This window comes from Tigriopus californicus, chromosome 8 (assembly GCF_007210705.1).
Source record: "Tigriopus californicus strain San Diego chromosome 8, Tcal_SD_v2.1, whole genome shotgun sequence".
Classification (NCBI taxonomy): Eukaryota; Metazoa; Arthropoda; class Copepoda; order Harpacticoida; family Harpacticidae; genus Tigriopus; species Tigriopus californicus.
This window is the reverse complement of record NC_081447.1, coordinates 12,323,626-12,343,683: the sequence shown is the minus strand read 5'-3', so window position 1 is coordinate 12,343,683 and position 20,058 is coordinate 12,323,626. Positions and strand designations below refer to the sequence as shown.

Sequence of the window (20,058 nt, the reverse complement as noted above, 5' to 3'; positions counted from 1 at the left end):
TCTGAAAATAAATTATTACTATGAATATCCCGATGAGAAGACAACAGAAAATATTCAAACAATTGAGACCGGGACACTTTCTTTTAAAGAATGAATTAGTACTAAGGGAATGGAGACTTTACCAGTGGAGTGAACGATACTGATGAAGATCTCACATTTTAGCACGGGAAATCCCTTCGGTGCGAACCGACCCGTTTATTGATGTCAGCTTTTTCTATTGATTAATTATGAATTCATGCTGGTAACTCGGAAGTAAGAAAACATGTCTATCTTTAAAAAAACTTGAATATAAAAAGGAAAAGCGGATTGTTCCAAGAAACTAACTCTACTTATTCTGAGGCTTGTTTTTTAAAGCTCGTACCTCAGAGTCAGGGGTTTGGACGTTAACCGGCATCAAACTACACTCCCCAAAGTGTTGAGTGGAAACTCTTTCTGGGTAACGTCCAAGCCTTAACTCAGTGTTTAAAAAACTCACCTTTGGTAGATTATGATACAGTACCAATGACTGATGACTAGGCCTAAAAAAGAGTATACTTTTTGAATTTTATGGCCTTCTACTGTCTACTTCTTCGGGCCAATTTTCCACCTTTTTCGATTATCTAAACACTTTTTCTGCTTTTTTGACTTGTTTTCACACTTTAGAGCATATTTGTTCATAAGAGTTCACATCAGGTCTACTGATGAATCTAATGAGTGTAATAACTGTACTATTCTTTATCATTATTTGAAAAAGTACGTTTTATGTTATCTATGTGGCATGAAAAAAATGTTTGTTCAATTTCTTGAAATATGCAATTTTTGCAGTGGTTTACTTGTTTGAACCTCGAAAAGATATTTCAACTTCTTAAATTTTTGTTGATTGTTTCATTAGAGAAGTACAGGTTTGTTGAAAAAATCCAAAATATTTACCTTAGACCTACGTATTCCCTACGAATATTAGAGGGAAGCAAATCGAACAATGAAGGAGCCCGAGAAAGAAGAGAAGTGGACTTCATTGTTCGAACTAGCCTGGATTCTCGAGGGCTTGAAAGTGCTCTCAAAACGCACATTAAGCCTCTACGGTCACTAAAATTAACCCTAAATCCTGGGTTGGGACAAAGCTCATGAATGCTTTTGAAGACGTACAGTATCAGATACCTTTCGTGCCTTCTCTGATCACTGTACAGTCCCAACCTTTCTAACCTCTCCCAATAGGAGAGCTCTCTCATTCCTGTGATGTTCCTATTGAAACATCTTTGGACTTGTTCGACCTTTTGCAAACCTGCTGAACTCATTGGAGCCCAAATGGGTGAGGCATATTCAAGATGTTGCTGGACAATCGACCTGTATAGAGTTAGCATCGTGATGCTATCTCTGGACTTAAACGTGCGATATATCCAACCACACATTTCAGAAGCTTTACCCACCCTCAAAATAATGGAAAGTTCGATGAGCATATCCGGTTGGAGGACTACACCTAAATCATTCATAGATGACACCTGCTCAACATCTTTTCCTCCATTCTCTACGAGTGGAGTATTCAAAGGAGTTGACCCAAAGGTCATTGAGCGGAATTTCATTCCGTTCAGGGCCATATTACTCTTAGTAACCCAAGAAGAGATTATTTCTAGGTCCTTTGCAAGGCTAGTGGAATCTTGGCCATTCCTACCAGAAACTAACTTTGTATCGTCAGCATAAGAAGAGAGACTGGCAGTAATACTAAGCTTTTGAAGCGAGGCTACGAATATTATAAAAAAGGAGCCTTGGGGAACACTTGACTTGACATCATGTATGTCACTAAGGGATCCCTCAACCTTAACAATTTGCTTCCTATCCTGAATGAGGCTTCTTATCCAATTGAGAACCTTGCCTTGGATCCCAATGTCATGAAGTCAATTCAACAAAAGGCCATGATCTGCTTTATCAAAGGCCTTGGCAAAATCAAAATAGACAACATCAACTGACTCATGCTTTTCCAGTCCCTCAATAACCTGCTCTAAATGCTCAATCCGTTGGGTAACCGTGCTAAAATTTGCTCGGAACCCGTGCCGGCTAGGAGGAAGAACTTCATTGACCTCAAGAAATTCAACAAGTTTGAACTTCATGATCTTCCCAAACACTTTCGCAATATTCGATGTGAGAGAAATCGGCCTATAGTTACTGGTGAGCGACTTATCTCCCCCTTCTAAAAATTGGAACAACGTGAGTTAATTTTTGTGACGATGGAAACTTGCCCTGATCCAAGATGCAACGCATCAAGTACGAGAAAACAGGAGCAAGAACCAGTGAGCATCTCATCAGAAACTGAGACGTCACGCCATCAGGACCAGGAGAACTTGAAAGCCTCAAGCCCCTGATGGCCTCTAAAGCATCTTGATCTGTGACTACAAGATCATCTAAACGCTCAGCTTGACTAACCTTGTCAATCTCAACAGACTCATCTTCAGAGCAATGAGCTGTTGCTTCCAAACTCAGTGGGGTTGAAAACACACTGGAGAACTGACCTCCAAGCATGTTAGCCATAGTCTCTACATTGCTAATGGCTGGCCCATCAACCTCAAAAGGCCCAACGGAGTGTTTCATTTTTCTCTTAGAGTTCGCATAAGAGAAAAAAACCTTCGGATTCGACCTGACCTCCTGAACCACCTTACTCTCAGTTTGTAATTGGTCATATTTGATGGAGGCCCTAATCTTACCCTCAACTATGTCCAATTTTTTTGGAGACTAACCACAATTACTGGATACAAGGTGCTCTTCAGCCTTTTTGCCACTTACAACTCTTTTTGGACAAAGTCTTCCTACATTTTGAATTTTTTGTCCGTGTTCCACCTTTCGGTACACATTCAGAGATTGCTAAACTAGAGCAAACTTCCTTAAAAACTTCAATGGCTGCATCTACGGACGATTCCTGTTTCAGAATTGAGACCAGGTCCAGTTTTTCAAGTCTTTCTATAATCAATGGCCAATGTTCATCTTTGAACTTGAACTTAGCCAGACCGACCTTTTTGACCGGTTTTACTCTGCTTTTGAGTAATGGTCGACCCTGTGTCAAGAACATGATGATCTGACAGATTACTAGGTGTCACATGGACCAGGGACTCTATAGAGCTTTAGTGTCCTTGCATGGACATACTGGATCAGATCAGAGTCATTTGAAAAGACCAAGTCCAGAACATTATTCGCTCTAGTGGCAAAACCAACATGTTCGGAGAAAGTGCGCAAGATCGCAAATTCCTCCAGCTTTTCGAACGACTGAGATGTCGATTTCGAAATGGGAATATACCCATCAGGACTAACCTTTCACTCTACAACGCTAGCCGGAAAATTAAAGTCCCTTACAAAGAAAACCTTCGAGCAAACTGCCTTATCCAACTCATTTCCAGTGAATTGCCGTCAGTCTCAAGGACTGACGGCACATGTACGGGTGGAAAAAAGGACGATCTACCTTCGAACATCCCTTCTTCCCATTGTACTTCTCAAGGTCTTGATTTCACTACTTGTACAACTTTGATTACTGAGTCTACCAAAAGTCTTGCCTATCTTTTTTACTATTGGCTTATTTCGCCTTTTAGGATTGTTTAGCTTATTCAACGTGGTCACGTTCAGGGTAAGTGGTTCAAATTGCAATACTGAAAACACAAAGCATGAATATGAACCTTGTTTTCCTTGTTTTTCCCCTTGGGGAACATTGCAATCTTTCAGAATGACCTTTGCACCACAACAGAGACCGGAAATCTTCCAGGAACATGCTTGACGGCTTCGGAATGCGCTTCTAGGAGTGGATCAGCTTCCGGGAATTGTGCTGCGGGTATCTATGAACTAACTTTAGAGTCGAATTTGCATTAGGCGATCTTAAATTGCGGTGTTTTAGGTTTTGGAGTGTGTTGCTTATTCATTGTAAGTGGCGTTTGTGGTGGCACACAAACAATCAATCAGGTAAGAGATGGTGTGATTTCGAATTCGTTCAACGTACTTACTAATTGTCCTAATTTCATAGAATTGCACCTTCATTCGGGTAAGAAAATCAGGTTTCATAGTGTGTTTTTGCAGCTTTTTTTCATCCGAAATACGTACATTTCTGTCATGAATATTGATTAAGATCATTCACGTTTAAGAATAATGGAAATCCCTTAGCCGATACAATTCCTAGTGAAACTTGCACTTACAACTTCAACCGGATATGTGAGAGTAAGATTATTGCTTTGTTACTGTTGGGTACTGCCGTCATATTAGTTATCTTTTGACTTTCATGGATCGTTTCTCGTTCCAGATTTGTGCCAAATTCGGTAAGAATATTATTTTGAATGGATGTGAATACCTCTCGGGAACAGATTGATCAGAAAGTAATGATAGCAACTGAGATATTAAATACATGATCCCCAGCTAGCACAGGTTCTTTCCTGTGGTTATTGCATTCCTGTTTGTAGAATTTCTCATGAGATAGCTAACCTCTTGGAAAATGCTTAAGCTTAACAAAAACTGTGGCTCAAGGGCAACAAAGAGCTGTTCAACATTGATTCTCTTACAGGCTAGACTTCCGAACATTATCCACTTTTGCTAGCAACACAGGTAAGCCAAGGATGCCGTTGGGCTCAAAAGGAATAAGCTTATTTGAATAACTTTTCCAGGAGTTTGTGGAACTGTAGCTGACTCAGTGATGGTCACGAGTCCTTTTTCGTCTTCATCCAATGGGTTTCCTCCAACAGTTTGTGGATTGTTAACTGGACAGCACAGTAAGAAAATCAGTCCTCAAGCTATACCACAGCTTGCTTTGAGCGGCTTTGTATTATTTTAACTCAGGGCGTTAAAGGTCTTGTGATTTGTGTTAGGCGATGGGAAAAAACTACATGATTCCTTATACAATAGATTTAAAGACAACAAAAAAACAAAGTATTTTTCTTGCACTTTCTTAAAATTTATTTAGCAATTACGTGAAAATTCATTCATTAGGCATGGATTGGAATAACACATCTTTTGATAAAGATGGCCTAAAATGAAGTCAAATGTTTGAATATTCAACATCAATTTCTTTGTAATCTAATAAAAAAAACCTTTTGTTTTCTAAAACAGAAGCAAAACCTTAAGTAGGGTATAAATTCAACTTAAACGCTGTCATCTACACTAGCAAAACTTACTTTTTTTTAAATATTGTTGTTAAGACAATCTAAAAGTCAATAGGAATATTCATCCTGTTGATTCGTCAAAACATCAAAATTTCACACCACCTCCTTGGTCAAGTGGAAGCGCCGTCAATGGACTTTCATTGCCTGATTTTCTGTTAGAGGACCGGTTTTTAGAGGTATAATTTTCCCTCTCATACACGCGAAGAGAATATATATTCCGTGATGGGACGGTCTTTCTGCAACGAGACTTTGTCAGGGAGATCGTTGAAGAATGTTGGTGGAGTCTACGACCCCGTGCTGTCATCTATGGATTTGAAGAAGACAGCTGAGGCGGACGAGCACTTGCCTGAGTCCCCAGAAGCTGGCGAGTTCAAATCCAGGGTGGTTGCAAAGCGTGAACTAGGCTAAGACTCCACCAACATTCTTTAATGATCAAGTGATCAAAGTCAAGCTGGGGAAAAACTGGCCCATTACTGAGGTTATTTACCTAAACCGATAAGAAAACATGCTAGATGAGCGTTGCCTCTTTGTTGCTAGTATTATTGGTTGTCTTGGTTAGCTTCATACTTAAGTATTTGCAGTTGTACGTCACCTTTTCATGCTGTCCTAGCCATGCCTAGCCAGGTGCTTTCAATATATTCCAAAAGCTGGCGAAAAAGTAAACTGTTTTCAGCATAGAGACGTGTAAAGTACCGGATCGGATTTCAGCTGAATGAGCTAGTCAGGCTGCGCAACAACCGCGACAAGAACTACCATGATTCTAGCGAATCCAGTGCTTCTAAATTTTCGCTGACAAATTTGTTCGCCATCTAAGGAAATCGTTCGACAATTATTTTGAACCATTCAAGTCCAACATTCATTTGATAATGATGACACATAACATGGCAAGTGACAAAAGCATACTAAAAGTTGGGGAAAAATATCTGATGCCAACTTTTTGTCATCAGTAAGAAGTGTGGTGACACTTCCTTCTTGGTAGAACCAGAGGGTGCACTAGTATGAAATCCCAAAGCTTTACACTGCTCTACAGGAGGAACCTTTCCTCTAGTGTGTTGTACTATTCTGTGCGTTGCAAAGGCGAAACACAACTCTAATGGGTTTTCTTTTCCGTTTAGATAAGAACAGTTCAAGTCAGATTTGGCTTCAAGCACTTTCGAGTGAAAGTCAAATCTTGAAAACCGGTTCTCATAAAATAAACTGTTTATTCAAATTGCCGAATCCCTCTTTTTATGTAACTATTTTTTGTTCTTTAACACATACATATTTAAACGCTGAAAGGCGTTTGGTCAGAATAGATGACAGAAAACAATATGGTGAAAGGATAATCAAGAATAAATATCAATGAGCCTGAAATGAAATGTCTTTGACCAACCAAAAGCTAGTTTGGGAAAGGTAAAACAGACCTCTCATAGCTTTTGTCATCTTTCCGACTTTCTATGACTTTTGAGACTTTATCCTTTTACTTTTCTAATTCCTTTCCTTGACTTTTAGACCATATCTTGCGTGCCAATGTTTCGGGATCATTTGCCAATTCAATAGATATCTTACAAATTATTTGCCACTCTATTTGCTATATTTTCTACCTTTATTTGCAATTTCTGGAGCTCACAGGACTAAATTTATAAGTTAGAAATCTGAGAGGAAAACTTGGAGAAAAAAGCCGAATTGCATTGGCAGCAATTAAGAACTCAAGGGAAATTTCTAGGAGAATCTAAGATACCTTAATGTTCTTATGATATTATGATACCTTAATTTTTAGTGTACTTTGAAACGGGCACAAATGGAACATCAGCTGGAATGCTCGCCATCGTCAAAGGATCTGGACCAGGCGGTCGAAAATTCGACATCAAGGCCACATACTACACATGCGACAATTTGGCCAAGTATGATCAAATTAGTGAATCAAACCGTACGATGTGTCTGGCTTGTGTGAGACTGGTTAAAACTTTCACTGCAAGTTCTCCAATTAATGTTAAAAAGAAATGATGCAACATAATCAGACAGGTGTTATCAAAGGACATAATTGGCAGCAATGCAATGCCGATTTTTAAATTATTTAAGAGGAGAAACCTGGAGAATTAACTGCATTTTCAAATTTCACCATATTTCAAGCTCATCATGTACTATTTTGAACGAAATGTAAAAGGAAAAAGCTCATAGTAAGTTCCGAATATGGAATGGATGCATATGTATTTCAAAGCATATCCTAAATGCAAGAAACAAAGTTTTTTGAACATCGCGCTTGGAATTAAAACCAAACAATTATTTTTTACGTACGTTCTCTCCTCATATTTTAGAGCTCCGGCTGGATGCACACAATACTTCACGGGAAAAAGCGGATCCTTCAAGTCCTATAACCATGCGGGGGGTCAGCTCTTGGCCAACCAGAACTACAAGCATTGCTTCAGACAGGAGCTTGGTAAATATTTTTCAATCTCTATCAAATAAGTAAAAACAAATCATGTTGTGAAAGGGTCACGAAGTTGTTGACCAATGGGTGATTTTTGCATCTTCCACTGTTACTGCTCATGTACCCTTCATTTACGCACGCTTCAACGAATCAGCAAAGCCAAGGTGTGATATCGTTTTGTTTCATCCTCAAATCATGCTCTGACGATCGGCATGATGGGATACCCCCGCAGGGATTCGTGAGCGCATATTTCGAGATGCGAGTGGGTAGAATTTAGTGCTATTGCATTTCAAAATTTGCGTTCACGAAACCACGAAGGGGTACCGCAAAACAGTTACCTAACTTTAATTTCCAAATTCATTTTGAAATACATGTAGTTGGCGTTACAATTACGTAACTATAAATTTACAAATACATTTCCAAGACGTTGTCATTTATTGCATTTTAAAGAAAAGTATTTGACTGCAAAATATTTTTAACCAATTGCATTTGAAATCAAGGGTTCAAGGACGACTTGACCCAACGGACAACTCGACCCAGCAGACTATTCGACCCAGCGGACAACTCGACCCAGCGGACAACTCGAATCGGCAGACAAATCAACTCAGTACAGAAATTAAGCCCAATATATTGGCTTACAAATAGTTCAAACTAATGGAGTAAAATTGAAAATGTGATGTAAACATGTCAAAATTTGAAAGGTTTAGACAATTCATCGTTTAATCTTTAAAAGCAAGTTATGTTTCAATCAATCATGGAGTGAAAATCAAGTTTGATAACGTTTTAATCAAATTTGATCTTCATTTAATGCCTTACTGCTGCCAACATCTTTGCATATAAATAGAATGTTGACTCATCAAGCTTTAGTTTTGTACCATTAATCATGCTGTGTTTAATTATTGTACTGGGTCGAGTTGTCCCCTTGGTCGAGTTGTCTGTTGGGTCAAGTTGTCCACTGGCTCGGGCTGTCCTGGGTCGAGTTGTCCCGGGTCGAATTGTCCCGGGTCGAGTTGTCCGGTCACCGAAATCAAGGTAATCGATTGAATTTGAACCAATGTATTATGTCAATTACAGATTCCAGTGTCATTGTCACCTCACCTTCACAGCTAAGAAATAAAACTTTTGCGGCAATATTTCGGAACAATCGTCCCTGCAAAAAATTAGTAACATTTAAACAATTGTCCAGTTGTCCAGAAAAATCACGAAAAAAATGCGCTACAGGTTTCTCGAAAAGGCCAAGAACGCGTTTCTTTCCAAAGGCTAGATCCATATAAGTACACTTGAGAAGGTGGAAGGGCCAAAAGTCACTTTTACATTATGCTTCATCCGTTTGGGCTCCAATGAGTTCAGCAGATTTGTAACAGGTCGAAAAAGTCCAAAGATGTTTTACTAGGAATGTCACAGGAATGAGAGAGCTATCATATTGTGAGAGACTAAAATGTCCTGATCGGAAAACAATTATGCAAATTGTCGGAAACTTTTGTCAAGAAGAAAGGAATAAACACAATTGAATTCTACCGATGAGGGAGGGTCTGATTATTACTTAAAAAGGTTGGGACTGTACAGTGTTTAGAGAAGGTACGAAAGGTGTCTGATACTGTACGTCTTCAAAAACATCCATGAGCTTTGTCCCAACCCAGGATTTAGGGTCAATTCTATTGACCGTAGGGGCTTAATATGCGTATTGAGAGCCCCTTCAAGCTCTCGAGAATCCAGGCTAGTTCGAACAATGAAGTCCACTTCTCTGCTTTCTCAGGCTCCTTTATTGCTTAATTTGCTTCCCTCTAATATTCGTGGGGAATACTTAGGCCTTGTTGATCCGGTAGCGTCTTTCAAGTCAGACTTGGACAAATTTTTAGATAGCATTCCTGATCAACCCTACGTAGATTCAAGGACAAGCTCGGTCTGCCGACTCAAATTCGTTGGTGGACCAAATATCATATAAATTTTGAAAGGTAATAAATACACGAATTATAACTTTTCAATTTAATAGTACTTGGGATTACATTCCTTTTAGCGGTTGGAAAAGCCCGTGAAAAAACAAAACCCGAAGAAGAAAAATCCCTTTTTTACTTCGCAACAAGGGCAGAAATGTGTTTCTTAATTCCGGGGTGAAATTGTGATGTTTTCCAATTTTAGGATTTTGCCGGTTGCAATTGAGAGAATCAGCCACTGAAACCCCCGACGCCTTTATGTTGTCGAATCCTGCTACTGCGGCTCAGGTAATGACGGTGGTGAAAATGCGCTTTTAAACTTTTGACTAAAGTACCCAAACACATTGGGTTTGGCGTTTTTGTAGCTCATAAAGTTTGAAAGAACATCTATAGTTTGTTGCTTAATGGAATTTTAGCCCACATAAACAATTTGCATGCCTAAGAACGTACTTAGATGTATGGGATTGAAACGTTCAATTTTCATCGCTTTTAGCTCCAAAATTAACTTAAATTCCCCAAAAAATGATGAGAATCATAATTGGACATAAATAAAAGAAGATGTCTCTTTTACTTGCACCATCTCAAAATAGCTCAAAATGTCATTTAAAACACACTAAAGTGTCATTTTTGAAAGGATGTCTTATAATCATAAAAAGTACACTTATACATTCACTTGAATTGATATTGCATGCAAGACACAAACTTTTTGATCTGGGCTCCTATTGAAGACTTTATTGAAATTGATTTAAAACTGCTTCTTTCCCCGCTTCATTATTTTTTTTTTTGAAATTTACAATGATTGTTGAACTCCCGTGTGCCTCCAATGATTCAAAATATTGTTTCGTAAATTTATATTTTCGAGGATTTAGGGAAACATTTTGAGCTATTTTGAGATTACGCAAGGAAAAAGAAGCTAGCTAATGTTTTATTTTTAGAACATTGAAAATCCGTATCAATTATGTGACAATTTAAGTTAAAAAATTACCGGGGCATTTTGAAGCTTAGGGCAATGAAAATTTGACGGTTAAATCCCATAGATCTACGTAAGCAGTGGTTTGATAAAACAAATCATCATTTTTAAGTTAGTGCTTAGCAAGTGAACTCCCACTTTTCATTAATTAGGTTATTGAAAATTTCAGTTCTTATATGCTATTAGGCTTGTAAGTTTTGTGCGCTCAAATTCCATAAAGCAATAAAACCAAAGCTGTTCCTGATAAGTTTCTGGGCTCAAAAATTGCCAAGATGTGTTTGGTTTTTTCCGTTAAAACTTTAACCACTCTGGTAATGAATGCATTTTTTTAATGGAAACCGAGATTTCGCCGTCAAAAAATCAATCTTTCTTCAGACAACTTGTGACAATCAAAACCATGTAACGGTCATGACGCTTACCGCTGGGATGATATGTGGAGGGCTTTTTGGCAACGACGGTGATACGGGTCCTGCCACAGTCACAAGTAAGTTTTCAACTTCGTCGTTATGCAAAAAAACCGAATCATTTTTAATGCTTTTCAAATTGCCTTCTAGCTACATCGGGATCCTTTGAAGTCGGTGTTCGAAGCTTGGCCACCGTGATCACCGGAATCACGGGTTTCAATCTGGAGTATGAACAAGTGGCATGCGCTTGACGGAGACATCCAATTACGTCAATGATATTTTCGTTTTCTATTGATGCTTAACACTATGAAAAAGATTTCAATCCGACCATCAATCCATTTGGTTTACCAGTAAAATTTAAGCAAAGACAGTACCTATATGTTATGACGAGTCGAGAGACGAGTGGTAACTGCGTGTAATTTCAATTATTGATTTGTACAAGCATGAGCACAGGCATTGGCAAGAGAGCAATATGCATCATCTCTCTTTCCCCGAGATGAATATAATGAAGAGTAAAGAAATAGTCAACATAACAAAAATGGATCTGGATCAATGTTTTGGTACTATGAAGGAAATCATAAACTAAGAATAATCACTTATTTGGGTTCTTTTCTCCTGTTCATTTGCCTTTGAGATCTTCGAGGAGGAGGAGATTTTTTGAGCATGGTAGTAGTCTTTAGGAAATATAGGCACAATCCTGGTCGAATCAGTACCAAAAGTGATACCTTTGGGTTGGTCTGCACTTCTGTTGCAACAATCCTCAGACTTTTCTCGCGGCAGAGTCACCGACCTAAGACAGCGACGAAAAAAGGCGCCGACCAGATGGCAAGCGTATCTCGTATTTTTGGCGAGGCAGTGTGCTAGCAGCAGTCCCAATCCGTTCTTTGTTGATTCTGAATACGAACTTCAGTGCCAATGGCCAGTTGTGTGATCAAATTCGTTGGATCTTCTTTATTCTTTGAAGTCCTGCAGAGCTTACTGGTGCCCAAACACGAGACGCATACTCTTGATAGGGGTTGATTCTGAATCTGCTACCAAAATGTCAAATCGGAGTAACATTTTTGGACAAAATTACTAACTTGGACATCAAAAGCTTTGACCTTGAAAATGACGATTTCCGTTCAGTTTCAATTTCCCTCCAATCATGACTGAAATCGAATTTTGTCAAATTAGATGGGCTGCATGGGCTAACTTCTTAAGAAAAACGTATTTTGTATCATCAGCATAAGAAGACATACTGAACCTATGAAGATCTTATAGTGGAGCAATGAAGATGATGAAAGGAGAGGTCGCTCTGTTCAAAGACAAGCTAGTCAAAGGCACTTATTACTTCAAAGCGCTAACTCACTTCCAGACCCTAAATATAATTGAAAAGCTCCCTCTGAAATCTAGCTCTGGATTCGACGGGATCACGAGCGTAGTCTTAAAGGGGATAAAGGATGTTATTGCTTACCCCTTAGCGAAGCTATTCAACATCTCCCTGATCAGCGGTTACATCCCACAAAGTTGGAAGTGCGGCAAGGTCATTCCTCTTTTTAAAGGTGGTGACCGAAGCGACATGTCAAATTATAGGCCTATTTGCGTTCTGTCAACACTCTCTAAAATCCTGGAGAAAGTAGTCTACAAACAGATCTTTACTCCCTTCAATAGTGATCACATGGCCCAGAACCAATTTGGTTTTCGACCCAAACACTCCACTTCTCATGCACTTCATAACTTTCTACGCCATATCTTCGAAAACAGCAAGGAGAGTAAACTATCCGTGGCAATATTCGTAGACCTAAAAAAAGCATTTGACACTGTAGATCACGAAATCTTACTTGCCAAAATGGAACGCTACGGGTTTAGCCATCATATCACAACTTGGCTCCGAAACTACTTGAAGGGACGGGAACAGAGTGTGCAATTGGNTTGAAGGGACTGGAACAGTGTGTGCAATTGGACGGCATCGTTTCTAATTTTATTCCTATGACCTGTGGCGTACCTCAGGGAAGTATATTAGGCCCACTTTTGTTTCTGATTTATATTAATGACCTTCCGAGGGTGACACCTTTTAAAACTACACTGTTTTCGGATGATACGACCCTTCAATACTTTGGCAATGATCTTAAACAAATGGAAATGGAATGCAACTCTGCGTTTAACACCATGATGAAATGGCAGTAAAGCAACAGGCTGGAGATTAATTTAAAGATAACGAAACTGATGCTGCTGAACACTTCACGTAAAGGGAAAAACCACGACTTTGTGCTAACAAGCAATGGACATACTGTAGTTAAACAGGTTGGAACTAGGCGTAGCGCTACTTCCGTAAAGTTTCTTGGGGTGCTAATTGACGATAAACTATCTTGGAAGGATCACATAAATAATATGAGTAAATGCGTGAGGCGGACTCTTTTCACCTTTTTCATGTCTAATATTGCTCTCCCATCGAATCTTAGATTAGTACTATATAACGCCCTAATTAAAAGCAAGGTGGAGCATTGTCTCAAATTTTTGAGCCACGGTTCCTCGCTAAATGGACTTTTCACCCTTCAGAAAAGAGCAATAAGGTGGGTTGTAATGGCAAAACGTAATGCTCATACAACGGCATACTTCAAAAAACTCAATATTTTAAGAATGGCAGATTTGGGAGTAGTGAAGCACTTGAAATATGTTTTAGTTGTATAAAAGAGATATCCCCGAATATTATTAACAACTACAAGTTCAAGGTGCAAAGAGGCGGCATATTTTACCTGCCCTTACCTAACGTAAAGCAAACCTGGCAGCAAAAACTGCCAGAGCTTGCAGTCCTGTGGGGTACCCAACTTTACATGCAATATGTCACTCAGTGACACCTCTTTCTTAATTATTTGCTTCCTATATAATGCATGAAACTTCTAACCCAATAAAGAACTAAGCCTTAGTTCCTTAACTTGTGGAGTCTATTACCTGTCAACAGATTCCGAAGGTCAAGCTAGAAATCTATTGGAACTAAAGGTATTTTCAATTGAATCTCTTGTAGTTGCAACTGTCCTGTCTTGGGTCATCATACGATACTTGTTTACATTGGCTGAAATTCCCCAAACAATAAGAACTTCGTTTTTCTGGAAAATCAGAAAAGGCATGCCATCCTAATTAATGATGATCCGGGCACAAAATGAAAATGCTGAGATAGTCAGGGCTCTGAATAATTTTTGCAATGAGTTCAATAAGTATGTGCTTGGATCAGATCTGCCCTTGTCAGGTTCGGAGAATGATGGTTATTTGTCCCCTCTTGATTTCCCTGAGTAAACGAAGAACGGGATTCGCGGGTATTGGTTCTTCCGCAATTGGGTGTTGAAGATTTCTTGAACCCTCGTTCCGTGAGTTGCCGAAGAAGAGATTCAGATTTAAGGACCAGATTGGACTTTAAAGCTGTTATTTTCATCACGGATATCTTTTTTCCAATTTGGAACACACGATCCCGTAATTGTTGGCATCGGTTTGAATCTGGGTTGGTTGCTAAGAAGAGTGTTTCGACTACCTTTCCTTTTCTTCCACGTAATAAGTTTTCTCCTCAGATTCAGTAGCCCGAATTATATCGTCATACAAGGGAATCACAACAGATTGAAAGTATTTCAAACGCTGAAGAAGTTTTTCTCCGTCATATGACTCCGGGTTTAAGTTGAAATCTTCATAGGCTTGTGACGTCTTCTGAAAGCTCATCAATTGCCCTCTCAAACTCTTGAGGAGAGCGCACTTTCTTGTCTTCGAAGGTCGATCAGCAATCTCGTTCCCCTTATCTAGTTTCACAACGATACCACGAACCAAGTCCGCAAAATCTTTCATTTCGCCCCTTATCTCATTTTGAAATGACTGGAAATCGTCCCAGGAAACGATCCCACCTCGATCACTCTGGTGATTGAACACAATCAGCCCGATAGGTGAGTCGTTGGACGCATTCGAAGTCATCTCTCGAATAATGTACCTACTGTTTCCTGAACTCAAACCTCTATAAACTGACCTTTCCACGAAAGACCCAGAATGAAACCATTGGCCGATTGCGCCTATTAATGTAGCCAAAAGGGTACACGGAGCGTATGGGGACAGGTCCGGATTGGTCAGTGAGTTTTGTGTTTGTTGAGGATGATGGATATGTGTTTATGAGAATGTCGGACGCTTATTCTCACATTATAAACTAAGGTGTCGGTCGCTTATCTTGAAGAAGTCTTTGTCAAAGGGCTTAGTAAATTCGAGCACTTTGTCTTTTTTGTATATCGTTGTTGAGTCTTTTTTCATGAGAGGTTTTGAGGTGTCAGTTTACAGGAACACGATAGAAGAGGGTGATGAGGAAAGAAAGGTTGCTAATTTCAAGCACAAAGGATATGTGGCCTCGTAACTCCTTTGACTGTAATCCCTAGGCCCTGCAGTTATTAGTGATTGAACGTGGTTGAAAGGGAGTCCAACAAACATCCCAGTAATACGAGGGACCATTTCATCACCAAGAACAAGTCAAAATCCAGATATTTTCCCAAGACTCAACTTGCAAAAGCTAGCTCCTTTGGACCAAGTTATTGAAAATGAAGGCAATATTATTGAATAAGAAAATTTCTCGATGTTTTGAGGAATATTAAAAAAAAATAGACATCAGTCTACTCATCTCTGAGCAATTACATTTTTAGAATGTATACCAATACTGGCAAATTCCACTGACGCACCCTGTAGATAGGTTTGATAATTGCAACATCTACTTATACACCTTGTAATATTCAAAAGGTTCATGATGGAAATACTTTTAATTCGTTGAATTCACATGGTTCACATAGGGATCATTATGATAGTGTTACATTCAATTTGGACATGGGGTATGAGCTTTCCACCCATCGGCTTTTGAGGCGTAACTTGATTTTGGTCCCTAGCAATCTTGAAGGGCGTAATTGAGATTAAATCCAAGAATTCCACCCGGAGCGAGAACTTGCTCATTCATATCGGCCTCATCTTCTGTCAATGTATTTTCATTCGCATCAGTCTTGAAATGAATTCGAAAGGGACGCCGCTGGGCTGAAAGTAGAGGTCAGACCATTCAGTATCTGATTTAGTTGTCGAACGTTGTCGTCAAAAGCCTTCTTAATTAATGACGATCTGTGTTTGCGTGTTTTACCTTCCTACACCCAGTACCAATAACAGTCTTCCATTATCTCGGTTATGTTTAAGTGGTCAAAACAATGACCAATTCCGGAGCTCTTCTCGAGTCCGGCAAAAGACTCGAGACCGATGAGTCTTTCAATAGAGTAAGGACTTGCAAAAAGACTCGTTTTGCGAAATTCTAGGAAGAAGTGAATATTCTTTACTTGACGAGTCCGGACTAGAGTCCTTTCTGTAAGGCACGGGTTCGGCGAACTTCTCCAAAATCGAGTAAAAGGCTCTAGTGCATCCAGACTCGAGTCCGGACTCATCCCAGCACTAGTTTGAGTATTTTATTTACAGCATTGCTCGATCAGAAAAACAGGCTGACTTGCCCTTCATCTTTTGATTATGGTGCTATTAAAAAACCCTGTTTCGACACATCTTGACCCCTGTCTCATACACATTGGCACATATTTGAGTTGGAACCTGCTCCAATTTTCTGCGATATGTGAAACAATTCTCGGGTGACGTCAACATCATCCTCCAATGCAAGATTGAGTATGACCAAACTACTGTAAGTTAATTGTAACGAGCACTTTTTTTACAATCTACCATCCTTTTGAGTACGAATAGTTAATCAATGAGTAAAAACCGAGCTTAGCAGTAGATCAGACAAGATAATCAATGATTTTCTTAGAAATTTGAAATAACGCATCTTACGAGGTTTTTCATATCCACTCCCTGGGGGGTGAAGAAGAGTGACGAACAATGCTTCCATTTCAGACATGAATGATAGTTGTGCGCTTTCTGCACCAAATTGTTTATTAAACAACCCGATTTTACAAGGAAATCACATCAACTTGTGCTCCACTTTCAACTCAAAAAAGCATGCTCGAGTTGATGATCGTACTTGAAGCGTTGCATCTTGGATCAGGGCAAGTTTCCATCTTCTCTGAAGCTAGCTCACAGAGTTCCAATCTTTAAAGGGGGAGATAAGTCGCTCTCCGGTAACAATAGGCCGATTTCTCTCACTTCGAATATTGCGAAGGTGTTTGAGAAGATCATGAAGTTCACACTTGTTGAATTTCTTGAAGTCCTAGCTTCCTCCTAGCCAGCACAGGTTCCGAGCAAATTTTAGCACGGTTACCCAACGGATTGAACATATTGCAGGTTATTGAGGGACTGGAAAAGCATGAGTCAGTTGATATTGTCTTTCTTGATTTTTGCCAAGGCCTTTGAAAAAGTAGGTCATGGCTTTTGGTTGAATAAACTTCATGACATTGGGATCCAAGGCAAGGCTCTCAATCGGTTAAGAAGCTTCATTCAGGATAGGAAGTAAATTGTTAAGGTCGAGGGATCCCTTAGTGACATACATGATGTCAAGTCACGTGTTCCCAAGGGCTCCATCTTAAGACCCCTCCTGTTTATAATAATCGTTGCCCTGCTTCAAAAGCTTAGTATTACTGCCAGTCTCTCTTCTTATGCTGACGATACAAAGTTAGTTTCTGGTAGGAATGGCCAAGATTCCAGTAGCCTTGCAAAGGACCTAGAAAAAATCTATTCTTGGGTTACGGAGAGTAAAATGGCCCTGAACGGAATGAGATTTTGCTCAATGACCTTCGGGTCAACTCCGTTGAATACTCCACTCGTAGATAATGGGTGTAAAGATATTGAGAAGGTGTCATCTATGAAAGATTTAGGTGTAGTCCTCCAACTGGATATGCTCATCGAACTTTCCATTATTTTGAAGGTGGGTAAAGTGGTACATTTAAGTCCGGAGATAGCATCACGATGCTAACTCTGTACAAGTCGATTGTTCAGCCACATCTTGAATATGCTCCACCCATTTGGGCTCCAATGAGTTCAGCAGGTTTGCAAAAGGTCGAACAAGTCGAAAGATGTTTCACTAGGAACATCACAGGAATGAGAGAGCTCTCCTATTGGGAGAGGTTAGAAAGGTTGGGACTGTACAGTGATCAGAGAAGGCACGAAAGGTATCTGATACTGTACGTCTTCAAAAGCATCCATGAGCTTTGTCCCAACCCAGGATTTAGGGTCAATTCCAGTGACCGTAGAGGCTTAATGTGCGTTTTGAGAGCACTTTCAAGCCCTCGAGAACCCAGGCTAGTTCGAACAATGAAGTCCACTTCTCTTCTTTCTCGGGCTTCTTCATTTTTTTTTCAATTCCAGATCAACTCTATATTTAAGGGCTAGCCAGATCAGCCAATTCTAATTCATTGGCAGACCAAATATCATACAAAGATTGAAAGTTAATAAATAGACGAATTATAACCTTTCATTTTAATAGTACTGGGAATTGTAGCGGTTAGGAAAGCCCGATTTCGATTTTTCGGGCTGCTCTTGGTCAGCTAAATAAGCTTTTGACTTCGTGACTTTGACACCAGCACTTTTAGAAATAAATAGCATCAGAATGACCTGTATTTAATAGGAGGGATCTACAGTCCTTATTTTGTTACTTCATTTTGAAACGTGGCTCAAAGTCGTTATGACCAAGAGCAGGATCATTTGGGAGGAAGCCCGTTCACAGTCTATATTTCTAATATTTCTAGAAGTTCGTGGCTAGTCTTAAAATTTGAGGGTTCATTCTAGGTTAAGTAAGATGATCTCCACTCAAGCCTTAGTGTACACAAGGAGAGTCACTCGATTTGTAATTGGCCGATTTCTATTTAGAAAATAAAAGATAACAATGTGAAATAAATTGGGATATACAAATAGTTCGGTCCCGTCTTTTGATGAGAGCAGTCGCAACATTTTGTTGTTCCTGATCTTTTCAAACGGCCGGTCTGAGTGTGTTGTGTTGTGGTCGCGTGGCTGCTCAAGGTAAGACACTATTGTTCTTTAGCTTTCATTTCTTCCTATCTCAAGTAGTTTAGTCTTATATCTTTTATCTTTATGCTCATGTCGTATTTCATTTTTTTCGTCTGTCAATACTTTTTATCCCAATTCTAGGTTATTTCATGTAGTTTGGGCTTAAGGAGTAGTTCATTTGTTTTTATTGTTTAGTCTGTTCATTTCATGTACTTGTATATGTAGTCGATTTTTCTTGTTGTTTACAATCAGTTTAGTTTCCTATTTTCAATACAAAACTAGGTTCTAGAACCTTCTTTTGTTCTATTCCATTCCATTGATGTTAGCTTGTTCCTGTAGTCGAGTTGATGTATGTTGGCTGAGGCTAGCTAGTTGGTCAGCCACGAGTAGGTCATCGTAGTCGACCGACTCTTATCTCTTCTCCTCTGTTGGTAGCCCCCAACCTAGCGAAATCACCTATTCTCTTCTTCTTGTCTGTCCCCAGGGAGTACGTTCCTCCTTGGTTTCCACCTAGCACGTGTGTTGTTTACCTGCTCTACAGCTGGTTCTCATTCACACGCGCTGGTTTCTCTCTTTGGCTCTCTTGGCTGTGTTTCTTCTTCTTCTTCTACTTTTTCATCTTTTATTTTCCGCTCGCTCATTTCTAACGGTTTTTCTCTTGAAACTGAAGGAAGCCTCCAGAATGTTTTTCCATATTTTGTTCAGGTCTCAAGTATTTTCAATTAGGATCCCTTAAATACCCTTGCTTTCAATAACTATGGAAGCTTTGTTGAAGGGACTTTCTGAAGGGGCTAGGAATTGTCTTGAGCTGGTTTGGATGGGAAAACTTCGTCCTCTATCAATAAGCCTTTCATTTTGGAAGCTTTAATAGCTTGGGTTGGTCACACCCAGCCATTACTTGACTGTGGGATGAACCAGTCAAGTGTAGGCAAAAGGGACACAGGCAATGACACTCTTGATTTGATTCAAACGCCCCTAGTAGTCAAAGAGGTCATAGAGGTCAAAGAGAGCATAGTAGAGAATGCTATCGAAATTTGCAATGTCCATAAACGACAGCGATGCAAAAAGGCAGGCAAAGGGTGTTAACTGGCTCACCCAGAATTTGGCCTTCTCTAATTCAATGAGAACGGCTGTTCCAAGCAGGGGGGGTAGCCTTTTCCACCCATTTATGTGCATCAGATCTTTGAGGCACAAGGTATGCCTCAATTTCAAATGCACAAAGGCCCATCTCAGTGGCACTAGGAGGAAGAGACAGCAGTTGTCTCAACCTCATTGTCAAGTCTCTCAACAGACTTACCCCACCCCTTTCCTCTCTCCTTCC

The 20,058-nt window shown here is 39.6% G+C and overlaps 2 protein-coding genes across 2 annotated transcripts in view; one reads left to right on the top strand and one right to left on the bottom strand.

Annotated features, from left to right (window-relative positions):
* Positions 1-3,551: 3,551 nt before the first annotated feature.
* LOC131885277 (uncharacterized) lies at positions 3,552-11,193 on the top strand (the record flags this gene model as incomplete). Its single annotated transcript, XM_059233294.1, is given in 13 exon segments — positions 3,552-3,586; positions 3,682-3,787; positions 3,851-3,915; positions 3,977-3,994; positions 4,095-4,167; positions 4,250-4,265; positions 4,508-4,548; positions 4,608-4,712; positions 6,862-6,985; positions 7,400-7,521; positions 9,652-9,734; positions 10,792-10,900; positions 10,971-11,193. Coding segments are annotated over 13 exon segments (998 nt in total), but the record flags the coding sequence as incomplete, so codon positions are not given.
* Positions 11,194-15,580: 4,387 nt separating this feature from the next.
* Positions 15,581-20,058, bottom strand: part of LOC131884910 (uncharacterized) — a 35,293-nt gene continuing 30,815 nt past the window's right edge. The window contains exon 8 of the mRNA XM_059232806.1: positions 15,581-15,842. Within this exon, the coding sequence (XP_059088789.1) occupies positions 15,697-15,842 (146 nt within the window). The 3' untranslated portion in view covers positions 15,581-15,696. The remainder of the gene's footprint in view (positions 15,843-20,058) is intronic.